This window comes from Anser cygnoides, chromosome 2, assembly GCF_040182565.1.
Source record: "Anser cygnoides isolate HZ-2024a breed goose chromosome 2, Taihu_goose_T2T_genome, whole genome shotgun sequence".
Taxonomy (NCBI): domain Eukaryota; kingdom Metazoa; phylum Chordata; class Aves; order Anseriformes; family Anatidae; genus Anser; species Anser cygnoides.
In genome coordinates this window covers 123099658-123120056 of record NC_089874.1, presented here as the reverse complement: position 1 = coordinate 123120056, position 20399 = coordinate 123099658, and the positions used below count along the sequence as shown (strand labels likewise).

At 41.5% G+C, this 20399-nt stretch overlaps 1 protein-coding gene across 1 annotated transcript; it reads left to right on the top strand.

Moving 5' to 3' along the window:
• The first annotated feature begins 5683 nt into the window (after positions 1-5683).
• SDR16C5 (short chain dehydrogenase/reductase family 16C member 5) lies at positions 5684-17647 on the top strand. Its single transcript, XM_048072442.2, has 7 exons — positions 5684-5839; positions 8687-9030; positions 13960-14091; positions 15092-15191; positions 16250-16394; positions 16668-16793; positions 17329-17647. The coding sequence occupies exons 2-7, from the start codon at positions 8710-8712 to the stop codon at positions 17420-17422; spliced, it is 918 nt and encodes a 305-aa protein (XP_047928399.2). The 5' UTR covers positions 5684-5839; positions 8687-8709; the 3' UTR covers positions 17423-17647.
• The last annotated feature ends 2752 nt before the right edge of the window (positions 17648-20399 follow it).

Below are 20399 nucleotides of genomic sequence, written 5' to 3'. Positions count from 1 at the left end.
AATGAAATACTTCTTTCTTTAAACTGCTGCTTTGAAGAATAAGAATATTCTCCATGACCACTTTACAAAATGCCCAATACTTATCTATAAATGAACTGATTGCTGAATTTCTGAAAAGAGCTTTCTAGGACTAAGGGTGGTGAGTAAAAGGGCAATTTCTTTTGTTTCATTTGAAATTTGAGGACAATATTCACCTGTGTGACCTACTTATTTATTTTAAGAAACTGAATTTATGTCGTCCACATCATTAGAGATTTTATATTCCTCTATCATACCTATCACCTTTCAACTCTCTTCCAAACTATTGAAAAGTCTCTTAAGCAAAAGCTGTTACGTACTTTAACCATCCTTATCAGTCTTCTGCATACCTTTTGAGTTCTACTAGATCCTTTCTGAAATGGGGGGAAGGTGCAGGGGGATTAGTATTCACTCGGTGTTGAAGACAGGGGTGAACTATGTTTTTAAATCATGGCCTGATTATTGCTTTTCATTTCTGTTTCTTCCCCTAAAAACTATCACTTCATTTCAGGTTTTTTCTTAAATTCTTCACAGCACTCCTAGAACTCTTTCCCCAGTACAGAGACCCTTGTTTTGGGTTTCAAAAGTAAGCAATTATATCAGCCTGACAGATTGTGAAACAAAGTCCAGAAATATGCTGTAAACCAACTGCACTAACCCAAATCCTTACATTTTAGAAGCAGTCTAAAAGCAGGCTCAGTCGTCATGTTTTGTCCAACCATAATTTTCAAGGAAAGGGAAGGAGGCTGAGGAAAATAACGTTAGTGGAACTATCCTTCAACTGCAGGAAGTTAAATGGGCAACAGTAAAGCTTTTTAAAAATGGTTTAGTTTGGCTTTGAGGTATGGAATTAACACATTATAGATTTCAACTGTAGCACAGAAAAATATTTCAGAAATTAAATGAGCAATATGAAATACAGGCATTTTGGAAATATAAGGAACCTACTTCATATTCGGATAGATGAGAAATGCCACAGTGAGTGCTAAGATTGTATCCTGAATTCTAAAGTAACCAAAAGAAAAGGGCAAAAATTTCTGCCTCTAGCATTGAGTTGATTTGATAGGATTCTCTGTGGGTAAGTTTTAACACTTAGACAGGTGATGTCTGAAAAAAAATAAATAAATAAAATAGATCACAAATGTCAAAATCTCCCATGGCTATTCCAAGTCAGATGTGGAAAAATCTTTTAATTTAACACTGTTTTTCAAAGTTTTCTAGTATAAAATACAATGAAAGATAAAGGACTACAAAAGCAGCAATATTTTTTTTCCTTAGAGCTAGCTGGCAGTAAAGATCTCCTGGACAGACTTCCTCTCTTCACAAACTTCATGGATGTAGGTATATTTTAAAATGTGAGATTTTGTATAATACCACTTTGTGTTGCTGTGATACCATATGCATCAGCCCTTTGTCAGCTAGCAACAGGACGCTCAGTTTCACGTATCAAAAGCTCGGTATGGGCATTAAAACCAGAACTGCTGTGTGCCAACAGTGAATATTTTAAATATGGAATTTAGATATAATGCATGTGAATACAACAGTTTGTTGCAGAAAAAAATGTATTAACAAATGCAGTGGATGCACTTCAAACAAATGCAGGCAAATGTAACAAAATCATCAAAGTGGAACTACTATAAATAATACACACTGAAAAGTTGTACCACTTACAAAAGCATTGGTATATGTGTCTAAAAGTGCTGGACAGATTTTTTTCTTCCTGGTTTTATATATTAAAATTATTTTTCCTTATACTCTCTAATTGTCTAAGCCACATAGCAGCACCACGTAGGCCAGTAGCCTGGTTAGTAGAGCACTCAAGACATCAAAGTCCTGAATACAAATCTTCTTTCTGGTTTAGATCAGAATTTGACACCATGAAAACAGCACTTGCACTGCACGTAGCATTGTGTGTTCCACGTAACGTAAGTGTGTACTACCAAGGCACACCCTGCATGCCTAAGCCACCTGGTGGAAGTCAGGCCTGTACACCCACACCTTCTTCTGGGCAGCTGCTACACTTAAATGAACTATTAAGTGGGCTACAGAAATGTGAATCTGTAGATGTAGGGGAGTGGCACTTAAGTTTAAACCAAAACTGGCAAATGCAAAGGTGAGTTAACTCGGTTCCTCAGATCGCAGTTGTGAGACTCTGAAAGTAGCAGGTTTGGGGCTCTTCTCAAGTAACCAGGGGAACACAGCGAAACCTCATCCAAGGCAGTACATGCCTGTGAATATTTCATGGTCAATGTTCACAAACTGACATGTTCTGTAAAGAACTGGTTTCACCACAGCTTCTACATCTGGATTTTCTGTGCAACTGAAGACCCTAGTAATACTGAAATGAGAGAGAAAAGGATAAGTTAAAATCCAAAATCACCAATCCTGGGATTCTGCAAATAGCAGAAACTCAAGGATGAATGTTGTTGCGAGTGGTAACTAAGTATAAAATCATGGACTTAAAAGATAGTTTTATTTTTTATCAGCAGTTTTTCCCTTTGTAACCTTTTTCTTCAATTTACAGACCAACTATTAATGCAGAGAAATGTAGCACCCTTTACTCCTCCCACAGCCATTTGCAGCATTGTCTCAGCCTCTAAGATAAGCACAACAAGCCAAACTTAACCATCATAAGACTTACGAGCATGTTCTGGCTTTTACAAAGTTTCTTTGAGAGGGAGAGAGGGTACTTCTTCCTGAGAGGCACTTCAGAACAGCCAAAAACCTGATGCTTAGTAATCACATCAGCTGGTGTGTAAGAGATCAGTGTGCACAAAGGTGGAAACTATCTCCTTGAGGCCAATAAAACATGAAGTAATGAAAGGATGAGGGGGCAAAAGGACAAGTTCCCTCTTTTTTTCTTTTTACAGTAGCTTACAGTGCCACAAGTATGGAACAAGGCTGAATACTCAGAGAATTTGAGGCCATGTGTTATACAGTACATTAGAGCATGCTAAAACTTCTGCCCCTTGCTGCCTCCAGACTTTACTGTTTAAAACAAGATGAAAAACAACAGAATTTGAAAAGAAGTAAAAGCAGAGGAGTGAAGACAAGGTCTGACACAGAGTCATTATGTTTGCTCTTTCATATGTTTTCTTCTTCCCTATCACTTATCTCCACACACAGACCCTACTGCCCTGACTTTCCATCAGGGCATAGATCTGAAAGCCCAGACGAGGTACTCATCACAGCCTCACCTGGAGTCTTCCCCCCAGTATATGGAGTTTTAAATTAGCCCCTAGTTTTGTTAGGCTCTGCTGTTCCCATCCCAGTTCTCCTCCAGACCCTGCTTATTGCCTTATTAGAACACACTCTCCCACCCACTGCTTTCACATACACTCAATTAATTAAAACCGTGCTAACTTTTCTTTCTGTTAACTGGCCATCAACAGTGCTGCCTCGTTTCCCAAACACCACTACAGACCCCTGAGCTCTTTTGCTAATTCTGCTTCCCTGCTGAGTCTCTAGTTTTTCTGTCAGAAACCTTGCATTACATTTTATTAGGAAGAAAGTTTTAAAAGTTTCAAATGGTAGAAAGATGCCTTACTCTTGTTTACCATTCAGAATTATATTATTGTGAATTAACTTTTTTTTTTTGCCAACTTCTCCCTTTAAATCCTGACACCCTGTACACATCTCTTTTATAAGTGATGTTTCAGCCCAACGTCCTTAACTAATGACTTAGACATTTTTATTTGCACAGAGGAGAGGGAGAAATCTCTTGTGAGACACTTCCACTTACAGCACAGTAGGTTTTCTTAAAACTAGAGGTACCATGAGGAATATGTACCAGAGGCACATAAAGGAAAAGCAGTGAGCATAGAGCTACACAGCAGCCATCTCTTTGCACCTTACCATGGCAGGCTATTGCTTATCTGTGTTCTTTGTTCATCAAAGTTATAGCTTGTGTATTAGCAAATAAAATCCCAGTGGAGGGATCAGAAAACATGAAGCTGCTAGATGAGGGCTTGATTTACAACACTTCTCCTGTTCTCCTGGGAAGTGGAAAATGTGGTTTTAAGTTGTTCACACCATCATTGTCAAAATCCTCCCATAGCGGAGATTGGTGCACTTTTCCATGACTGAAGGGCATACACCGCTTCTACCATCAACAAACATCAGTTACTCATAAGAGCTGATTTAATCACCGACTTTCACAGCAAACATAGGTGTTACAGGCTTCACACAGAAGGTATTCTTGTCTGGGTGAAGAGCACAATTTCAGAACATGGCTCTGAGCAAGTCATGTTGTTGTTTTATGCTGAGGTGAGGATGAGTGTCCTAGTCACCATGCAGTTGCATCTGTCTAGCTTAGACCAACCCTTACTCTGTTTACTTCATTTACTCATTCATTGTGACGGTCAAGATTAAATGGTGATGAAGTCATGATCAATGCCATAAAGAATCTACCATAGTTTCATGTAAGGCATGAAAAGCAGCTCAGGAGCTTTTTGGAAATTAAGCTAGGCCAAGATAAAGTCCAGCCCTCAATGCAAACCTGCTAGAGTTGCAGTACACTCAAGTAGCCCAAGTACTACAGACAAGCAAAAGTGACTCTTACAAAGTTGCGCAAACTCGTTCTTAGGATCGGATTGACCTTGGGTTCCTTTGAACACATACCGTGTGGTGGTACACATGCACACAAACAACACCAGGCCCAGTTCTGCATTGCTGGAGTTTTGCCAGCACTCACAAATTGGTCTGAAGATATTATGTGGCACATGGGAGACATCTTCATCTAACACAATTGAGGGCAGTGCCACGTCTGGACTTGAATCAAGAGTGGTGATTCTGCTTGGGTCTGCTCTGACCCCAAAGCATGGTAGACAGTAACTCGGCACTCCTAAAAAGAATATTCTTCAGGCTAACTTTAGCATTTCATCATGCAGATAAACAAACTGGAGACATTCAGACATTTTATTTCAGTGAGTTTTATCTCAGTGACGTTATTATTCGTAGGAAATATTTGTTGAAGAGGGGGAAAGGAGACAAGGATCCCAATTTCTAGCCTCCTACTCTGATCATAAGGTCAGTCCCTGTGTTAAACATTATTAATTTGCAAGTATAACTACAAAACACGTATTTTATTTAAACCTTTTTGAATATGAATGGCTTTTCACACTTCCTTGTTTTAAACAAACCACTGCAAACAACACAATCCACAAGGGAAAGCAGCAGCCAAAACCAAATTTCATCGATGTTACTGTTTGGCTATCATCAGCCCCCTGGATGTGCTATGTTATTACAAGAAGACATTGACTCCCAGTAAGATATCCTAACTCAGCAGTTAGTTTCTCTTCAGCGAGCAGCTCTGGAGGGTGCAGCAGGTTCTACACAGAGCCCGGACTCTGACCCCACACCGTATACGTGAAGGAAAAGACCTTTCGACTGCTTTCAGCAATATTTTGTAGAGAAGGTGTTGTGGAAGGAAGAAAAGTATTTAGTATTTAGTACAAAGGGGTAACAGCAACACAAACATGCCAGTTTGGAAAGGGGGGATATAAAGGATCTAAGCGCCAAAGAAACGCCGTCAGTCGTGTATTTTCCGGCGGAACCCAGCATCCGCTGCTCGCACGGACTCTCTCTGAAGCTGGGGCTGCCCGGTGCTTCCCGGTATCACAGCCCCCGTAGCTGAAGTCGAGCACGAACTAAACCCAAAGCCCGGCCGGGGAAGGCCGGGGCCCGCCCCGCTCCGCCCCCGGGCATCCGGTGAGCCCCGCGCCGGGGCGGGCGGGCGGCATAAAGGCGGGGCCGGCCCGCTCCGCTCGGGTGTGCTCCCCGGCGGGTCTCGGCCTCCCTCCCCTGCAGCCCGGCCGGCCAGGTACCGGGGTGCTGCGGGACGGGGGGACCGGGGGACCTGTGCCCTGCGCTGCTCCCGGGGCTGGGGGTGCGCGGCCTCCCCCTGGGGAGGGGGCGCTGGGCTGGGTCGGGGCGGTGTGGTGTCTGTGGGGTGGTGTCTGTAGGACGGATGGTGTCTATAGAGAGGTATGGTGTCTGGAGGGTGGTGTGGTGTCCGTGTGGCACTGTGCTGGGGGTCCTCGGCCTGCCTTGGTTTATAGGGCTGCTGCATGCATGGGGCTGCAGCCCTCCGGGGGCAGGGGGTGGGTTTGTGCTCGCCACCCGCTGTCTGTGGGGTTAAAGGACGGCTTTTGGGCTCTTTCCCTAGCAGAGGGGTGTTGTGGCTTCGTACAGGGGCCTCAGCTCTGTCCTGGTGGTCTCTAGGAGCTGCTTGGTGGGGAGTATCAGCACCAAGCCTGCGCTGGTGAAATTGTCCATAGCTGCAAAGAGATCACACTGATAAGCTGCTGGGGGACCTTTACTCTTTGCCACAATGCAAAAGCTTTCCGCACTTATCTCAGTGACACGCTAAAAGCAATGTGTGGTGTCAGAAGGGCTGCGGTATGGATCCGTTGGTTTGATGATGGCACGTGTGCCAAAGGTACCCTTGGTTTGTTCACCTGTGAGCCGCTCCCTGCTCACCTCAGCTGAGGAGCCCTCATCGGCCGAGTGTGCTGGGAAGGGTGGCTGTGCCTCTGGGGGCTCCTGGTTACGTACTGGGGGAAACGGGCAGCACCCATGCAGTGAGCCAGCAAGAACAGGGCACTCCCGGTCCAGCCAGAGCTTGCCCAGGTGAGGCACTTCACTGGGAATTTAAGCATCTTGTGAGGGGTCTGGAGTGGGTAATCTAACAGCCTGTAAGCCTAAAACAAGTCCACTTCTCTGAGAAAGGAAGCACTTCCCCGAGCTCTGGTGTGCCTCTGCCCCATGCAGGCCTAATACCTGATTATCGTAATAAACTACTGACACACATTGCAAACTGGTTTGAGATCAAACCGTATATTTTGCTCTGAAGGCAGCTGCCTCCACTGCCTCTTCCTAGGGATCAAGAACTGTATTGTGGCCCCTGTAACACTGGTATCTGTTCCAGAGATGCCAGTTTCCTTTCATGCAAAGGGAGCTTGTTACATTCGTTGCTTTAAGTTAGTGCCATGAAGTTAAACTCAGCAACTGTATCTACTGTGAAGACTTATTGCTTCTGTTTTAGGCCCAGCAAAGAACTCCAGTTTCTAGATACTTGCTGTTTTTTTTATGCACATGAAGTTTAATAACAATTTTTCCATGTAACCCTAGCTTTGCATATATCTGTTGTGGTTCTGCAGCTGTGAGAGTCTACTTCAGGAAATGTCACTCTCGTCTCTAGGGAAATATTATTGTGCTGTAAGAAATACCAGAATCAGTTTTACTGTCTTTTTTTTTCCCTATGCTAGAACCTCTGCAAGTGCTCTGTACCATTTCAAAGGGAACTAAGAACGGAAAACATTTACCCTTTGACAAATCTGCAAAAGATGAACTTGTCTCCCTACCCACCATGATTTTGCCAATTTTTTTTCCTGTTACTGGAATAGCTTTAAGATGTCCTAATGCTTGTGCTATAAAGTTTTCTGAACTAACTTGCTCTGTCCTTGAAGATGTCTGTCCCTCTGCAGGAATGTAGTTGTTTCCCATGCACCAAAACTTGAGACTCATGACAACATGTACATCCAAATGCTACTCTGAGCAAAGTTCATTAAATGTAGCCAAGACCTAAGTAATTATCTTTTGGCAATTGTCAAACATGACTACCTATGTACATAGATACCAGTGTTGACTAAGATGTGAACAAATCAGGTATGTAGTGCTAAAGGTTGAAGTGTAAGCACCAGCATGCTCTACCTTTAGCTCAGAAGGAAGATATTTAATCCTTTGTGCTGTAACTAGAGATAAAAACCTGCCTAGACCAAGGGTATTTTTCTTGCATAGAATTCATACACTAGGGAATGGGTAGTGTTCTTTCAAGGACTTAAATGCCTGCTCATTGTGAGAGTTGCTGTGATGAGTATGGAGTGTGCAGGTAAACACATACCTGAGGTGATGTGATTCAAGCCCATGACATCTTCCTTCATGTGAGGAGAAGAAAGTCAACAACTTTAGAGTGCATTCCGAAGTAAAACACCTTGAGAGCCTGCTTTTTGCACTTGAACAATAATGATAGTACTGGTAATTATAGTACTATTAAATAATAGTACTGGTGAGAAGACTTATAAATCTTCTGTATTCAGAAGCTTCCTATGCTAGTAGTTCTTCAACACAGTTGAGACTGTACCTTCATTTGCATGGCTGCTTGACAACAACAGGTACCTACAAGCACAAAAAGCCATGGTCCTAAAAAATAAATAAATAATCCTGACCTGAAATAGTAGGTTTTCAGCACTCAAGCAACTTGATCAAGCTACAAGTTTTGATTTGTAATCGCCATGCATTTCTGCTTCGGATGCTAAAGGGGCAACTGTTGCTATTTTATTAAGATGTCTACAGTCTTTGGGAGCAGAGCTGGAACTCGTGTTGTGAAGGGTGGGGAACTTCTAAAGCAGGTATTCCCTGTCTCTTCCAAACGGTAAATCAATTTTGTCTTCCATTCTGGAGGAGTAAAATGTCCTGGAAATAAAATGGAAACAGGATAAACGGGTCAGACATGCAGCTGTAAGCCTATGTACTCGCTAGCCTGCTTCTGAGTGCTGTTTCAAGAATAGTTAGAATTAATTGGAAAACGCTTTTCAGTTCTGCAAGATTAATGTTTACATGGTCTCTTTTATAGCTGATTTATCTACTAAACCTTGTCTTTTACCAGATATCTGAAGAAAGAGCCTCAAGATGAATTTCTTCCTGGAGATGCTCAAAGTCCTTGGACTTACGACTTACTATATGTTGGAGTCACTGGTGTTTTTGTTTGTGCCGAAACGTAAAAAGAACGTTAGTGGTGAAATAGTATTAATAACAGGAGCAGGAAGTGGAATTGGAAGACTCTTATCCTTAAAATTTGCCAAACTTGGAGCCACGCTGGTTCTTTGGGACATTAATCAAGAGGGGCTCCATGAAACGAGCAGACTGGCTGGAGAAAATGGAGCAGTGCAAGTACATGCTTACATCTGTGACTGCAGCAAAAGGCAGGAAGTCTACCGAGTAGCAGATCAGGTAAAGTATCTCATTTGTGCCTTTGACATCATTCCAAAGTGTTTGCGATAGAAGTTTTAGCCATTTCAAAGCAGGAGATTAAAGTTAATTCATTTGATTATTGCATGTGCTATGTATTCTAAGAATACTGATTTATTTATTTTTAGAGTTGTATACCTTTTTGTTCTTTTAAAAATAAAAAAAAGCTGGTTCTTTCAATAACTAGCTTCAGCTGGGTGGCTTCACTTTCATGCAGTTACTTAGCAAGTGCTTACTGGCAAATACAGAAAGTCAGCTTATTGAAGCTAAAGCAGTATTTCATGTTCTGGTAATCTTTTCCAAAAAGTTAACCTTAAAGACCATACCTTGTACAAGGGATTAATGACTTAGTCAAATTCTGACTAACTTCCTGGCTGTGAGTAGATTTTTGCAAATGCACTTGAACAGATTTAATAAATATATCTCGAAGGCTTCAATATTTTCCTTTCTAAAGAGCTTTGTAAATATAGCACGTGGTTAGATATCTTGGGCAGGACTAGCAGAAATGCCAAAAGCTAAAGTTGCTTAACAGTTTCCATTATAACAACCTGTTCTCATTTGCTTAAGATGTTGCTAAACTTAACTGTTGGACTAGAAAATTTCCACACTGAGTGTTTGCCTGAGGATGAATTCTTAAAAAAAGTTCAGCTGTCTTCAGGAACATCTGTTGGCTGAAATAATGTTCCTATTTTGTCCCCTAAAGTACTGCTTAAGAAGCTCTAGCCTTCTGTGTTTCTTCTATCTGGAAATGACTGTAGAACAAGCTCTCTGACAAGTAAAGCTTTACTGGGGGCTCATACCACTGTTCTTGGATTGTGGCAATGCCAATTGCCTGCAGTTGCCCTTGCAGGTTTGTTCTGCTGGCTGAGGTGCACATCTTCCATCCCTGCAGAGTGGTTGCACGTTTCACCACGTGCCTGTAACTGTTCCTGGCTGAGCTGGGAGAGGAGGAAGGAGTATTGTAGTTTGCAGAGCACTGGAACGAAGATGAGACCTGATCTGACACTTCCATCTCTTGGGGATGAGCAGCAGCAGAACCTTTCTGGCTGAGTATAGGGGATGTGGCATGGGTTAAGGATGATAAAAACAAAGGGAGACAGGAGAGAGGAGGGGGTAAAAGTGTCTGTAACCGGTCAGTGAATGAATCCTCTCTTTACAATACTATGTCAGCAGTTCACTAACAGCTGATCCACAGAGAAGAGAACACACTACCACGGTTATTTCAGATGCATCATGTTTTGCTGACAGCTGTTACAGAACCACATTGAAAGCTTTCTTGTCTTATTAGCAACAATAAGACCACAGCAGCATCAAACACTGATTAATACTGCTAATTTACTGCTGTGTAGTAGGTCTTGGCTCAGAGTGCTGCCTCCCTCTTCGCAAAATGAGGCAGGGCTGCTTCTCCTGTGATTCAGCTACGCACAATAACTTGGGGAGGCACAAGACCATAGTGAATTCAGTTCACACCGATATGATGGGATACTGCTTTGCATGGCACAATAATTTCAGTTATTTTAAAGCCAAAATGAGGTGTAAATGATTCTTAACTACCTGCTTTGGGTACTTCATCAGTCACACAGAGACCAGTCCTTTCAGTAGGAAGACAACCAAAAAGTGCTGGGTATGTGGTGTCCTTGTTGCTGTCCTGTACCAACAGTATGGCGGGCAGCTTTTGGCTATCAAGAGCTGTGCCTTGAGATGTGTTCATAACATCCCTATTGCAGAAGTACTACCAGCCCTAAAAGGAATGTGGCCTTCTCTGATTTACTCCTCCTCCTTCCCCAGAGTTTAGCTAGTCTTTAAGCACAGGGGGCTTTGAGTTTATGAGGAAGCAGAAGCTTTTTCAGTATCATATTGCAAGATTGCATTTGGGGTCACATTCACTTCCAGGGTCTCTTGCACGTTACTGGCTTGCTCGTGTGCTGTTTTTTGTTGCTTGTTTGTCAACATGGCAGTTCGCAGCCAGTTTTCCACTTTTCGAAGAACTTTCCTTGCTGTTGCTATTTTGCACAGCAGAAGCACACTTCCTGGTGATATTTCATGTTGCCTATAAAACGCCCAGTGCTTTCTTCCAAAATTTGGAGGCAGCCGGGGGGGTGAGGGGGGACCTCCCTTCATAGAAAGCAGATACTTCGGGATGCTGTTTGTGATTCACGGGAATTAGTCACTACCAAATTTCCACACACACAGTGCATATAAATGCAGAAACAAACAGGAAATAGCGCTTATGCTTGAAAAAGATGCTTAACCAGATCAGCTGTTTGCATAATGCTTAGCTTACCTAGGCTTAAAACAAACACCCAGAACATGCTTTCCTGCTCTGCATAATGGAGAGGTCTACAGTTCTGGAAGGCTGACATTCCCTGCCCCACTAAACCATTCGGTGAAGGTCTTCTGTTCTGGCCTGAAAGCAGAATGAGGAAGCCTGGTGTGAGCGCCTTGGCTCTCTGTCGTGCACAGGGATAGCTGAGAGGGGAAGGGGATTAGAACAGCCAGTTGCTTGAGCAAGGAGCTGCCACATCTGGTTAGCAGGGAAGCAGCGTGACCAAAGGTGTTGTGAAGCTGGAAGCGTTTGTCTGGGCTGCGTGAAGGCACTCGGGTCTGCTTTGAATTCTCCCTAAGTGTGAATATATTTTGGAAAGCTTGCTAGAGACAGCAATCTCTAAACACGAGTAAAGGAAGAGGTTGCTCAGGTTTTTGCCTCTAGCTAGAATTGGGTGATCAAGGCTGTTCTTATTTGCTGCCATATGACAGTGTTTTCATCTCTTCCTAACCTGAATGTCTCAAGCTCCAAGTTATAAACTGTATGCACCGCATCCATCACCTCTGTCCGTGCCTGTGCACCCAGAAACAGCATGACTGTCTATTCAAGTATTTCTTTTTCCTAGGGGTAGACCCTAGGGTATGGGTCCATGCTTCCAGGTTTGCTAAGATCCTCTGACCTGAGGCAGCAGTCTGTACTGCAGCATCACTTACTAATGATTACTGTCTGTCTCTGAACTCAGACTATTTTTTTTTAACTTGTAACGGGAAGTGCATACGTTGGTGACTGGATCAACTTGTCTAAGGCTGACTGCAAAGATCATGTGGCACTGCTTCAGGAATATTTTAATTGTTATATGACAGCACTTTGAGGGGGATTGACTGAGGTGGAGAGGGGCTCTGGCTTAGGGAGCTATATCGAGGCTATTCTGTATAATCCTACCAAGGCTACTTCCTTTATTTTTAATAACATTTACTGGTTTAACAAACATGGAGAAGTTGGAACAAGTTTAAGGAAGACAGGGAAATTAAGAGAATAAATGGTGAACTCAATTCTTTACTGTTATACAGGCTACCCTACCCTCTGGTCTGCTCAGTCACTGTATTTATGTAGGATATGAGATACCATTACGAAATGAATTTCCTGTGATCTGGAACTGGGTGGCTACAGGGCATAAGAGCATAGTTTCCCAAAGCTACTCATCAGCACCTGTTTTAGCACTTGAAGTTGCAAATTCAACCAGAATAGTGAACTCACTTCCTATTTCCTGGATAGCTCGGATTACTGAACAGTATTGAAATACTGCATTGAATACTTTAATTCTCCTTTTGTGAAAACTGGTACAATACCTTGATTTTATCAGCTGCCTATAGTTGTCCTGTCAGGTGAGTCTATTCTTGGAAGCTCTCGTTCTGGAGCTAAAATGAGAACTGTGCTTCCTCTTACTGAACTACATGCACAGAGGTTACTGTTTAGCCAACTTATTTTCTGGAACCATTTCAAAAGGATTCTGGCTCGGTGTTAGAATCAAAGCAAATATATTCGAAACAAAGCCTCTGCACCGTGCCCTGCCCCAGAAGGCTCCTAAGGCTTTTGCAGTCTGTGAATGCATGTGTTTTTTCACTCCCTCACCTAAACTGCAGATGCCTGAATAAAAGCTTCCTTTTTTAAGAAAGATAAAATAAAAGATCCCTAAAGCTTTTGTATAACTTCTGTGGTAAACTAGTGTCCTTCCCAGGACTGTCTCCCTTCTTGTGTTACCTTGAGAACTAATGCCACTGCAACTATGGTGTTCTTTCAGGCTGCCTTCACGGAAAATCAACTTTTTTAAAAAAAAAAAAAAAAAAGCTTAAATTCCTGACCTGTAAAGTTGCTTGAAGTAATCAAGATATTTAAATAAAGGAGACGGTTGTAAGGTAGAAATTAATTTTCTAAGCTGTTTTTCTCACTGTTTATACATATGTGCAATATTTATGATCAAAAGTGACTGCTCATTCTAACCCTAACATAGTGAGGTAGAGAACTCAGTCTGCTCCTCCAGGATGGTGCTGGGAGGTCTGGTTTAACAGGATAGCTCTCGTGGCATACACGTGAAGCTACTACTAGTGGAGAAGCTGCTGTGTAATGCTTGCTAGTGTCTAACAATTGCAGTCAGAAGATGTGGAACCTGTGTAAGACAGCTTTGGGAATCTTGAAATGCCCAAAATACAAAGATGCTATTAAGTAATTGCTAGCTCACCTAGCATGAGAATTTATGTACTGTGCCTCACAGCATGGCATAGAAATGGCCCTAAATACAGAATCATTCATCGGGTTTAAGGCTGGATTAATGTAGCAAAATACTTGTATTAGTAAAGGTCTCTGCAGTAGGGGCTTGCTGGAACAGTCATAGCAAGAACTGTAGGTACTGAAGGCAGAGGCACGCTTGGAGCTGTTGGGGCTGCTGGGCTCCAAGGAAAGTCCAGTGATGAGATCAGCTCCAAACAGGTGAGAACATGCAAGAACACGAGGTATTTGGATCTGTAACAAGCGTAATATGTTTACCTTGGTTGAGATGTGCAACACTTCTATTTCTTATTTTTATATATTAATATTTTTTGTTATGCTTTATTTGTTGCATAATAATCTTAAGGCTTTTGTTTTAGGTTAAAAAAGAAGTTGGTGATGTTAGCATCCTAGTCAACAACGCTGGTATTGTAACTGGGAAGAGGTTTATCGAGTCTCCAGATTCGCTTGTGGAAAAAACTATGCAAGTGAACATAATGGCACACTTTTGGGTAATGCTCTCCTTATATATACGTATTAAAATATCTTAACATGTTTACAGTTTTAATTTTGCCTTTTGGAATTGAGTAAAACATGCAAGGATATAGAGATCCCATCAGTTCAGTAAAAAATAATGCAAGAAATTATTTTCTATGCCTTGTAGTCTGTGAGATTAAAAAAAAAAGGTGGGAGAATAGATCCTTTGGGAACTTCTGGGTAGGTAGGTGGAAGCAAAACTGCTTAGCATTTACAAATGCTCTTAAGAACTGAAGGTTGCCATCTGCTAGGTTCTGAGGCTAGTCAGATGCTATATCCCTCAATATTCATTGATGTGAAGCAGGCCCCGCCTAGAGGTTGCTGCTCTAGTAACAGAACAGCTCAATTCTGTTATTGTTCTAGTTACTTTGTGGTTATGATAGTTCTAGTAAGAAATACCACATGTTCAGATGATGCTCTTATACTAAGTAAGTGGGGCTTTTGTCCAAAATGAATAATTTAATTTTCTTCCTTTCAGGGAAGAATGATCACTATATAGTGTTTTTACCATTAAAGAACTGCAAACAGGATATTAAAACATGCTTCAGCTTCTTACTTAAACTCAATCACAAAGATTAAGTAAATTTAATGGAAGGAAGACATGAAATTTAAATTTTTGCTGGTTTATAAAGTTTGTAGCGAGGGCTTAATGTCCATCTGAAACAATACAGTGCTAAGTTTTGCGGTTAAAAAAAACTACAGCTAGCTGAAGCTGTGTTTTTTACCTTTCAGCAAGTTAGCATCTGTCTTTAACACTGAAGAGAAAACAGTACTGGTAGGACCTGCAAGGTCCCAGCTTAGGTTAGAGTTCAAACAATTCCTGTTTTTTTTTCCCCACTTGTATAATGGAGGGTGGGGAGGAGACACCTTACTTAAAGTACAGGCAGAACTTCCCTATAAATAAAATCCTCAAAATATTATAGCAGGGAGCTTACTTGCTAAAATGTTTCACTGGAACTCTGACTTACCTTGCAGACTTGCAAAGCCTTCCTCCCAGCAATGATAGCCTCTAACCATGGACATTTGGTTAGCATCGCAAGCTCAGCGGGACTGATTGGAGTCAATCGTCTTGCAGGTAGTGTATTGAAGCTAACGTTCATCTAGACAGTTAGTGGGGTTTAAAGTCCTAACTGAGTTCCTGAGTCTTTGTGTATAGGTAAAGCAAATAGTGATACTTTCAAATCAGCTGACCTTAAATAGAGCATTCCTTCAAAAAGTTTTCCAGGTGCTCAGCAGCGCTGTGAAACACTGACAAGGCAATAAGAAGATCTAGAAGCTTCATATAGAACTTAAACAACAAATGCTGTGGTTCTCAGTTTCCAAAGTTAACCTACAGGTATTTTGTGGGGAAGAGGCCGCTTCTTTTGCAGACGTGTTCTCAAGCTAAGCAGGGTCTTGTATAGGCTTCCTGATCTCAAACCTACTAAATCCAAATGTGGCACAGTGGTAGATATGTGATATCTCATTTTGTGTTCTCTCTGCCATTCATTCAAGAGAATCTGCACAGTGAAAGTGTTGAGATCAGGGCAAATTCAGAAGGAATTCCTGGAAAGTGCCTGCAAAGTGAGGAGGAAAATGAAATAAGTGGCATAGCAGTAAAAGAAATCTAGCTTCAAGGCAGTGATAATGAAGACAAATTGAGATGCAAGCTGAAACCACATTAGAGAGTTTTGAAAGCTTGAGTTTGCTTAAAAAGCTAGTTCATGGATTCAATGATAAGGCCCGGTACAAAAAGATAATTTAATCTGCTGTTGTTCATTAGCAAGCAGGAAGGTGACAGAGGTGATTGGCAGACAGTTTCCCATCTACAACAGTGAACTTAGAAGAAGGAAAGTAAGAGTGAATCACATCAAACAAGTCTTATTAGTAACCTATGGAAATGCTTCCTACTCCCTTGTAAAGTGTTATTATCGGACAGCAATTTTCTGGTGGTAGTGTGTTTATAGTTTTTATAATCTAGTGCTGGTGTTGCACACCATAAAAACTGAATAGTTTTGTCCTCGTTTTGTCCTCATTCTGTCAAATACTGTTACTGCTCCTGTGACCACGTTCAGTGGTAGGACTCACTGAACCTGTTTAGTAAGGTTTAATTAAGTTAAAATGTTTAATTGCAATTACTGTTTTATTTTACAGATTACTGTGCAAGTAAATTTGCAGCAGTTGGTTTTGCGGAGTCTGTTGATGTAGAGATGAGAAGTCTGGGGAAGACTGGTATTAAAACTACAACTGTGTGTCCTTATTTCATAAGCACAGGAATGTTTGATGGCGCTGAGACCAAGTGAGTAAGCTGTTGTGAAGTCTTTATGCAACTTCCACATTATGCATGCTGCGTGCTCATGTTTCCTTTATGGTTCTTACAAGCTAGACTTTGCTCTGCTTTTATTATCTTTAGGGCCTCACACGGCTAAAATGCTGTTCAGTGACTGGGCAACCTAAGTGACAAAGTCCTTGGTACTTTACTATTCATTTTAGCTGAAACATGAAATGTAATTGATTTGTCGTCTTTGTGAATCCAAAGAAATTTGTTATAAGAAAACACCTTCTCTTTCAGGTGGTCACGTCTGCTTCCTGTTTTAGAGCCAGAGTATGTGGCTGAAAAGATAATGACTGCTATTCGACAAGACCAAGAAATTTTGTTCCTACCACGCAGTCTGTATGTTTTCTTTGCTTTGAAAAAGTAAGTCATATCCTTCCTTATTTTCCTCTCCCTTTTTCTGGCCAGACTGAAAACTTCTGACTAAAAATGCAAACTAGGCTTCTACTTGCTGATACGAATTCTCATGAAGTTCTCCACATTTCTGGAGGCTTTTTTTTTTAATTTAGTTTCTAGGGATTTGTTCTACCCTTGGACCACAGAACAATGTCAGAAACGTCTAACTGGCTTACTCGCTCCACTGGGGTGTGGTGTCACTGCAGGCTTTAGAGGCTGGGCCTGCCCCTCAGAAGTGTCCCTCTGGCATTTCTTGCCCCAGCAATAGAGCGCTTCCAGCCTGGCTTGCAAGAGCCAGGAAATTGATCTATGGTAACAACAAAGGCAGCCAAATGAGTGTAATCAGTATTTCGACAGGACCAGTGGTACTGTATTCTGGAAACTATAGTAGCTTTTTTGGCTAGTATTAGCCAGGTGAAATGATTTCTGTGATAAAACTGCACAACTCCTCTGAACTCTGTTTTGGTTTTGTCTCCTCTTCTCCTACTCCTCTGACCTACAGCATCCTGCCAGTGAAAATCTCTGTTCTCCTTGCGGAATTTGCTGGGGCCTACAATTTAATGGATAACTTCAAAGGTCAAGGGAAGAAGGACTGAAAATATGCCAAAATTCAGCAACGCAGAAGCAGAGCTTGTTAAAGGTGGTGGTAGGAAAGGTCTGCTTCTGTAGCAGCTGTGAACTTAAGGTGCCTCACTTCTAGTTAGTAACATTTTTTAAGAAAATTGCTTTTTAATTAGCTTTTAACCGTTTTCATCTGAACTTCTTATCCAATGAACTGTTTCCTTTTTGCCTTATTATGGAAATAAATTCATTGAAATAGGTTCCCTTGGTGGTCTATTATAATGCCTTAAATACCATTCTGCTTCACAAATTAATAATTGGCATTTTTGGGGGGGAGATGAGACCAAGAAATCTTGTGATTGGCTGGGAGCCAGGAGAGCCTCTAATGGACCTGACCTCTCAGTGTCATTCACTGGACCGTGAGGAGGGGCTGTACTGCCAGTGCCATTACCATTCCTTGGTAAACTGAGGAACTCAAGAGTTTCCTGAACCAACAGATTCAAGTTCATACAAACGGAAGTTTTATGCAATGGAAATGTGCTCTGTTGGTGCAAAACGAATGTAATGTATTAGTTTGGGGGGTTGGTGATCTCAGGGTTCACAGATGACTATGTCTTGGGGGGGGTGGGAAGGAATGAATGTAAATGACATTTGTGCTGCTAATTGACTTTTTGTCTAATTTATTTTAAAAGCTAATACAATGCCTGCAACTTTGTAGTAGAATTCTGCATACCTTTTAAGTGCAATATTTTAGGAACAATTTCCACTTTTTGCCTCCTAAGTGGAGCACACTTATAAGACTAACAGTCTAGGTAGGCTATCAAACATCTTGCCAAGAAAGACATCAAGCTACTAAAAGCAAAGGTATCGCATGGTATAATCAGGGCTTCTCCTGGGATTATTTCAGAAAGGAATGGTGCTGAGGGAACTGGAGTCAATGGGACCACTACAACTCCAGCTTGAGTAACAGCATCACGTTTTGTTCCTCTGGATTGGGCAGAAGGTTGCCTTGTGCCTACAGTGACTTGTTTTACTTTCCTTTTACTCTTTGGGCTGTCCTCTGGTAGGCTGAGGAAGCCTTGCCCTTTCTGACAATGACCACCAGAAAACTGAGAACAACACCGTGACTTTAGGTAAATCCTAAACAAGAAAAAAGATTATACCTTAAACGTATACCGTTTCTGCACATGCTGGTTAAACCCATCTCATGTCACAGTAGTCCATTGGCAATTGGCAACACCTACAAACTAAGACTATAAAGTTCTTTAGTATGAAATTAATTGCAGACATTATAAAGAAAAAGGTGACTTTTATAAAAAAAAAAAAGTCCCATGATGGCCTAGAAGCTACTTTCATTTCCTTTGTCTATATACTTAGTGATGTTTACTGATTGAGAAAAGTTTACATAGAACTATTTTGTTAATGATGAGCAAGAAACAATGGGTCAAACAAGCATGTTAAAAATAGCCTTACAGTTATGACAGATTGTGAGGTAGAATTCAGACTGATGAAGAAAAGATTTGTCTTAACTGTCCTTTCAGCTCTGTATCTTTTCTGTCTCTGAAATTCTGCTCACTTTGCAGTACGCTTCAGGAAATTAAAGTTACTAATTAGAAAACAGATATGCCTTATATTGTGCCCATATGTATGTACACAGCATTGTTTGCTGGTAATAAAGTCAACTACTACAGCTGTCATGTATGCGTTTCTTGTGGGCTCCTCACCTGTTAAAAATATAGAGGATCTTTCCTAGTAATGTGCATGAGAAGTGTATCTCCATAAATCTTTTATTGCTTCAGAGAATCATTGGGCTTGGAAGGGACCTCTACTCCGAGCAAGGCTGACTGGAGCAGGTTGTTCAGTACTGCCAGGTTTTGAGTATATCCAAGGCTGGAGGTTTTACAACCTCTCCAGGCAATCTGTTCCAGTGTTTGACCATGCTCACTTTTTAAATTAAATCATACTTGTATGGATTTTTTTCCAGTTTGTGCCCATTGTTTATTGTCCTTTTACTGGATACCACTAAGAAGAGTCTGATACAGGTCTTCAAAAATTCTGCAGGGAAGAGCCATCTAGAATGAAGCTGAGGCAGTGGTAAAACGTTATTGGTCAAATGAAGCAAGATTCATGTCCAGAAACTGAAACTATTTCAGCTGCATGATAGCAATTAAGATTTAAGTGTCTAGAAAAAAATGTGTTTTTGTGTTTTTCATCTTGTTGGTCTCTTTAACAAGCAATTTCTTCAGGCAGTATTGTTCCTGAGAGAAAATAAACTGAGAAAGTCTTTGATCTGTAGATGTAGGTGTAAATTGCTTCTCAAGGCATACCATAGTCCAGGTCTGCATTTTAGAAAAGGGGATCTGATTCATCAGTTCAGTCTGCTTGATGACATAAAAGAAAGATCTTGTCCCTGCTTGTCCTGGAGTAGAACATAATGGCCCTATTATCTACCTGTGCAACTGGAAGAGATGAATGTTGTGTGATAGTGATCCAGGTGGCTACAGCTTGTGTGTGTGCTGTCTTTCTGGAAAGAGACAATCCCCATCGTAGGCTTGAATAGTAGCAAGAAGTAAACAGAGCTATATTGCAAAATCACACAGGATCTTTGTCTTCTGAATTACGAGTACTAGCATGTGTGATGATTACTTTGTGACTGGAAGATAATACCGTATCCTGCTGATGGTTTGATCTCCCGTAAATACTAAGCATATCAACTGCCACTGAATGACAGATGTGCAGAGATATGCCCTGGAAGTTAAGAAACAGAAATGCCTCCCTTGGATTCAGGAGGAGATATGAGGCAAGTGTGGAGATCTTTTGCTACCATGCGAACTTCTCAGGATCACAGACGGCTGACTTCCACAATGACAGTGGTTCTGATTACTTTCCTGATGCCCAGAAGTACTCTTTCCTCCTGCACCCAGCAAGAAAACTCCTCAAAGAAGGATCTCTCTGAGACCCAGACAAGAAGGTAGAACACAAAAGAGTATCTCAGTTGTGACAGCACCATGG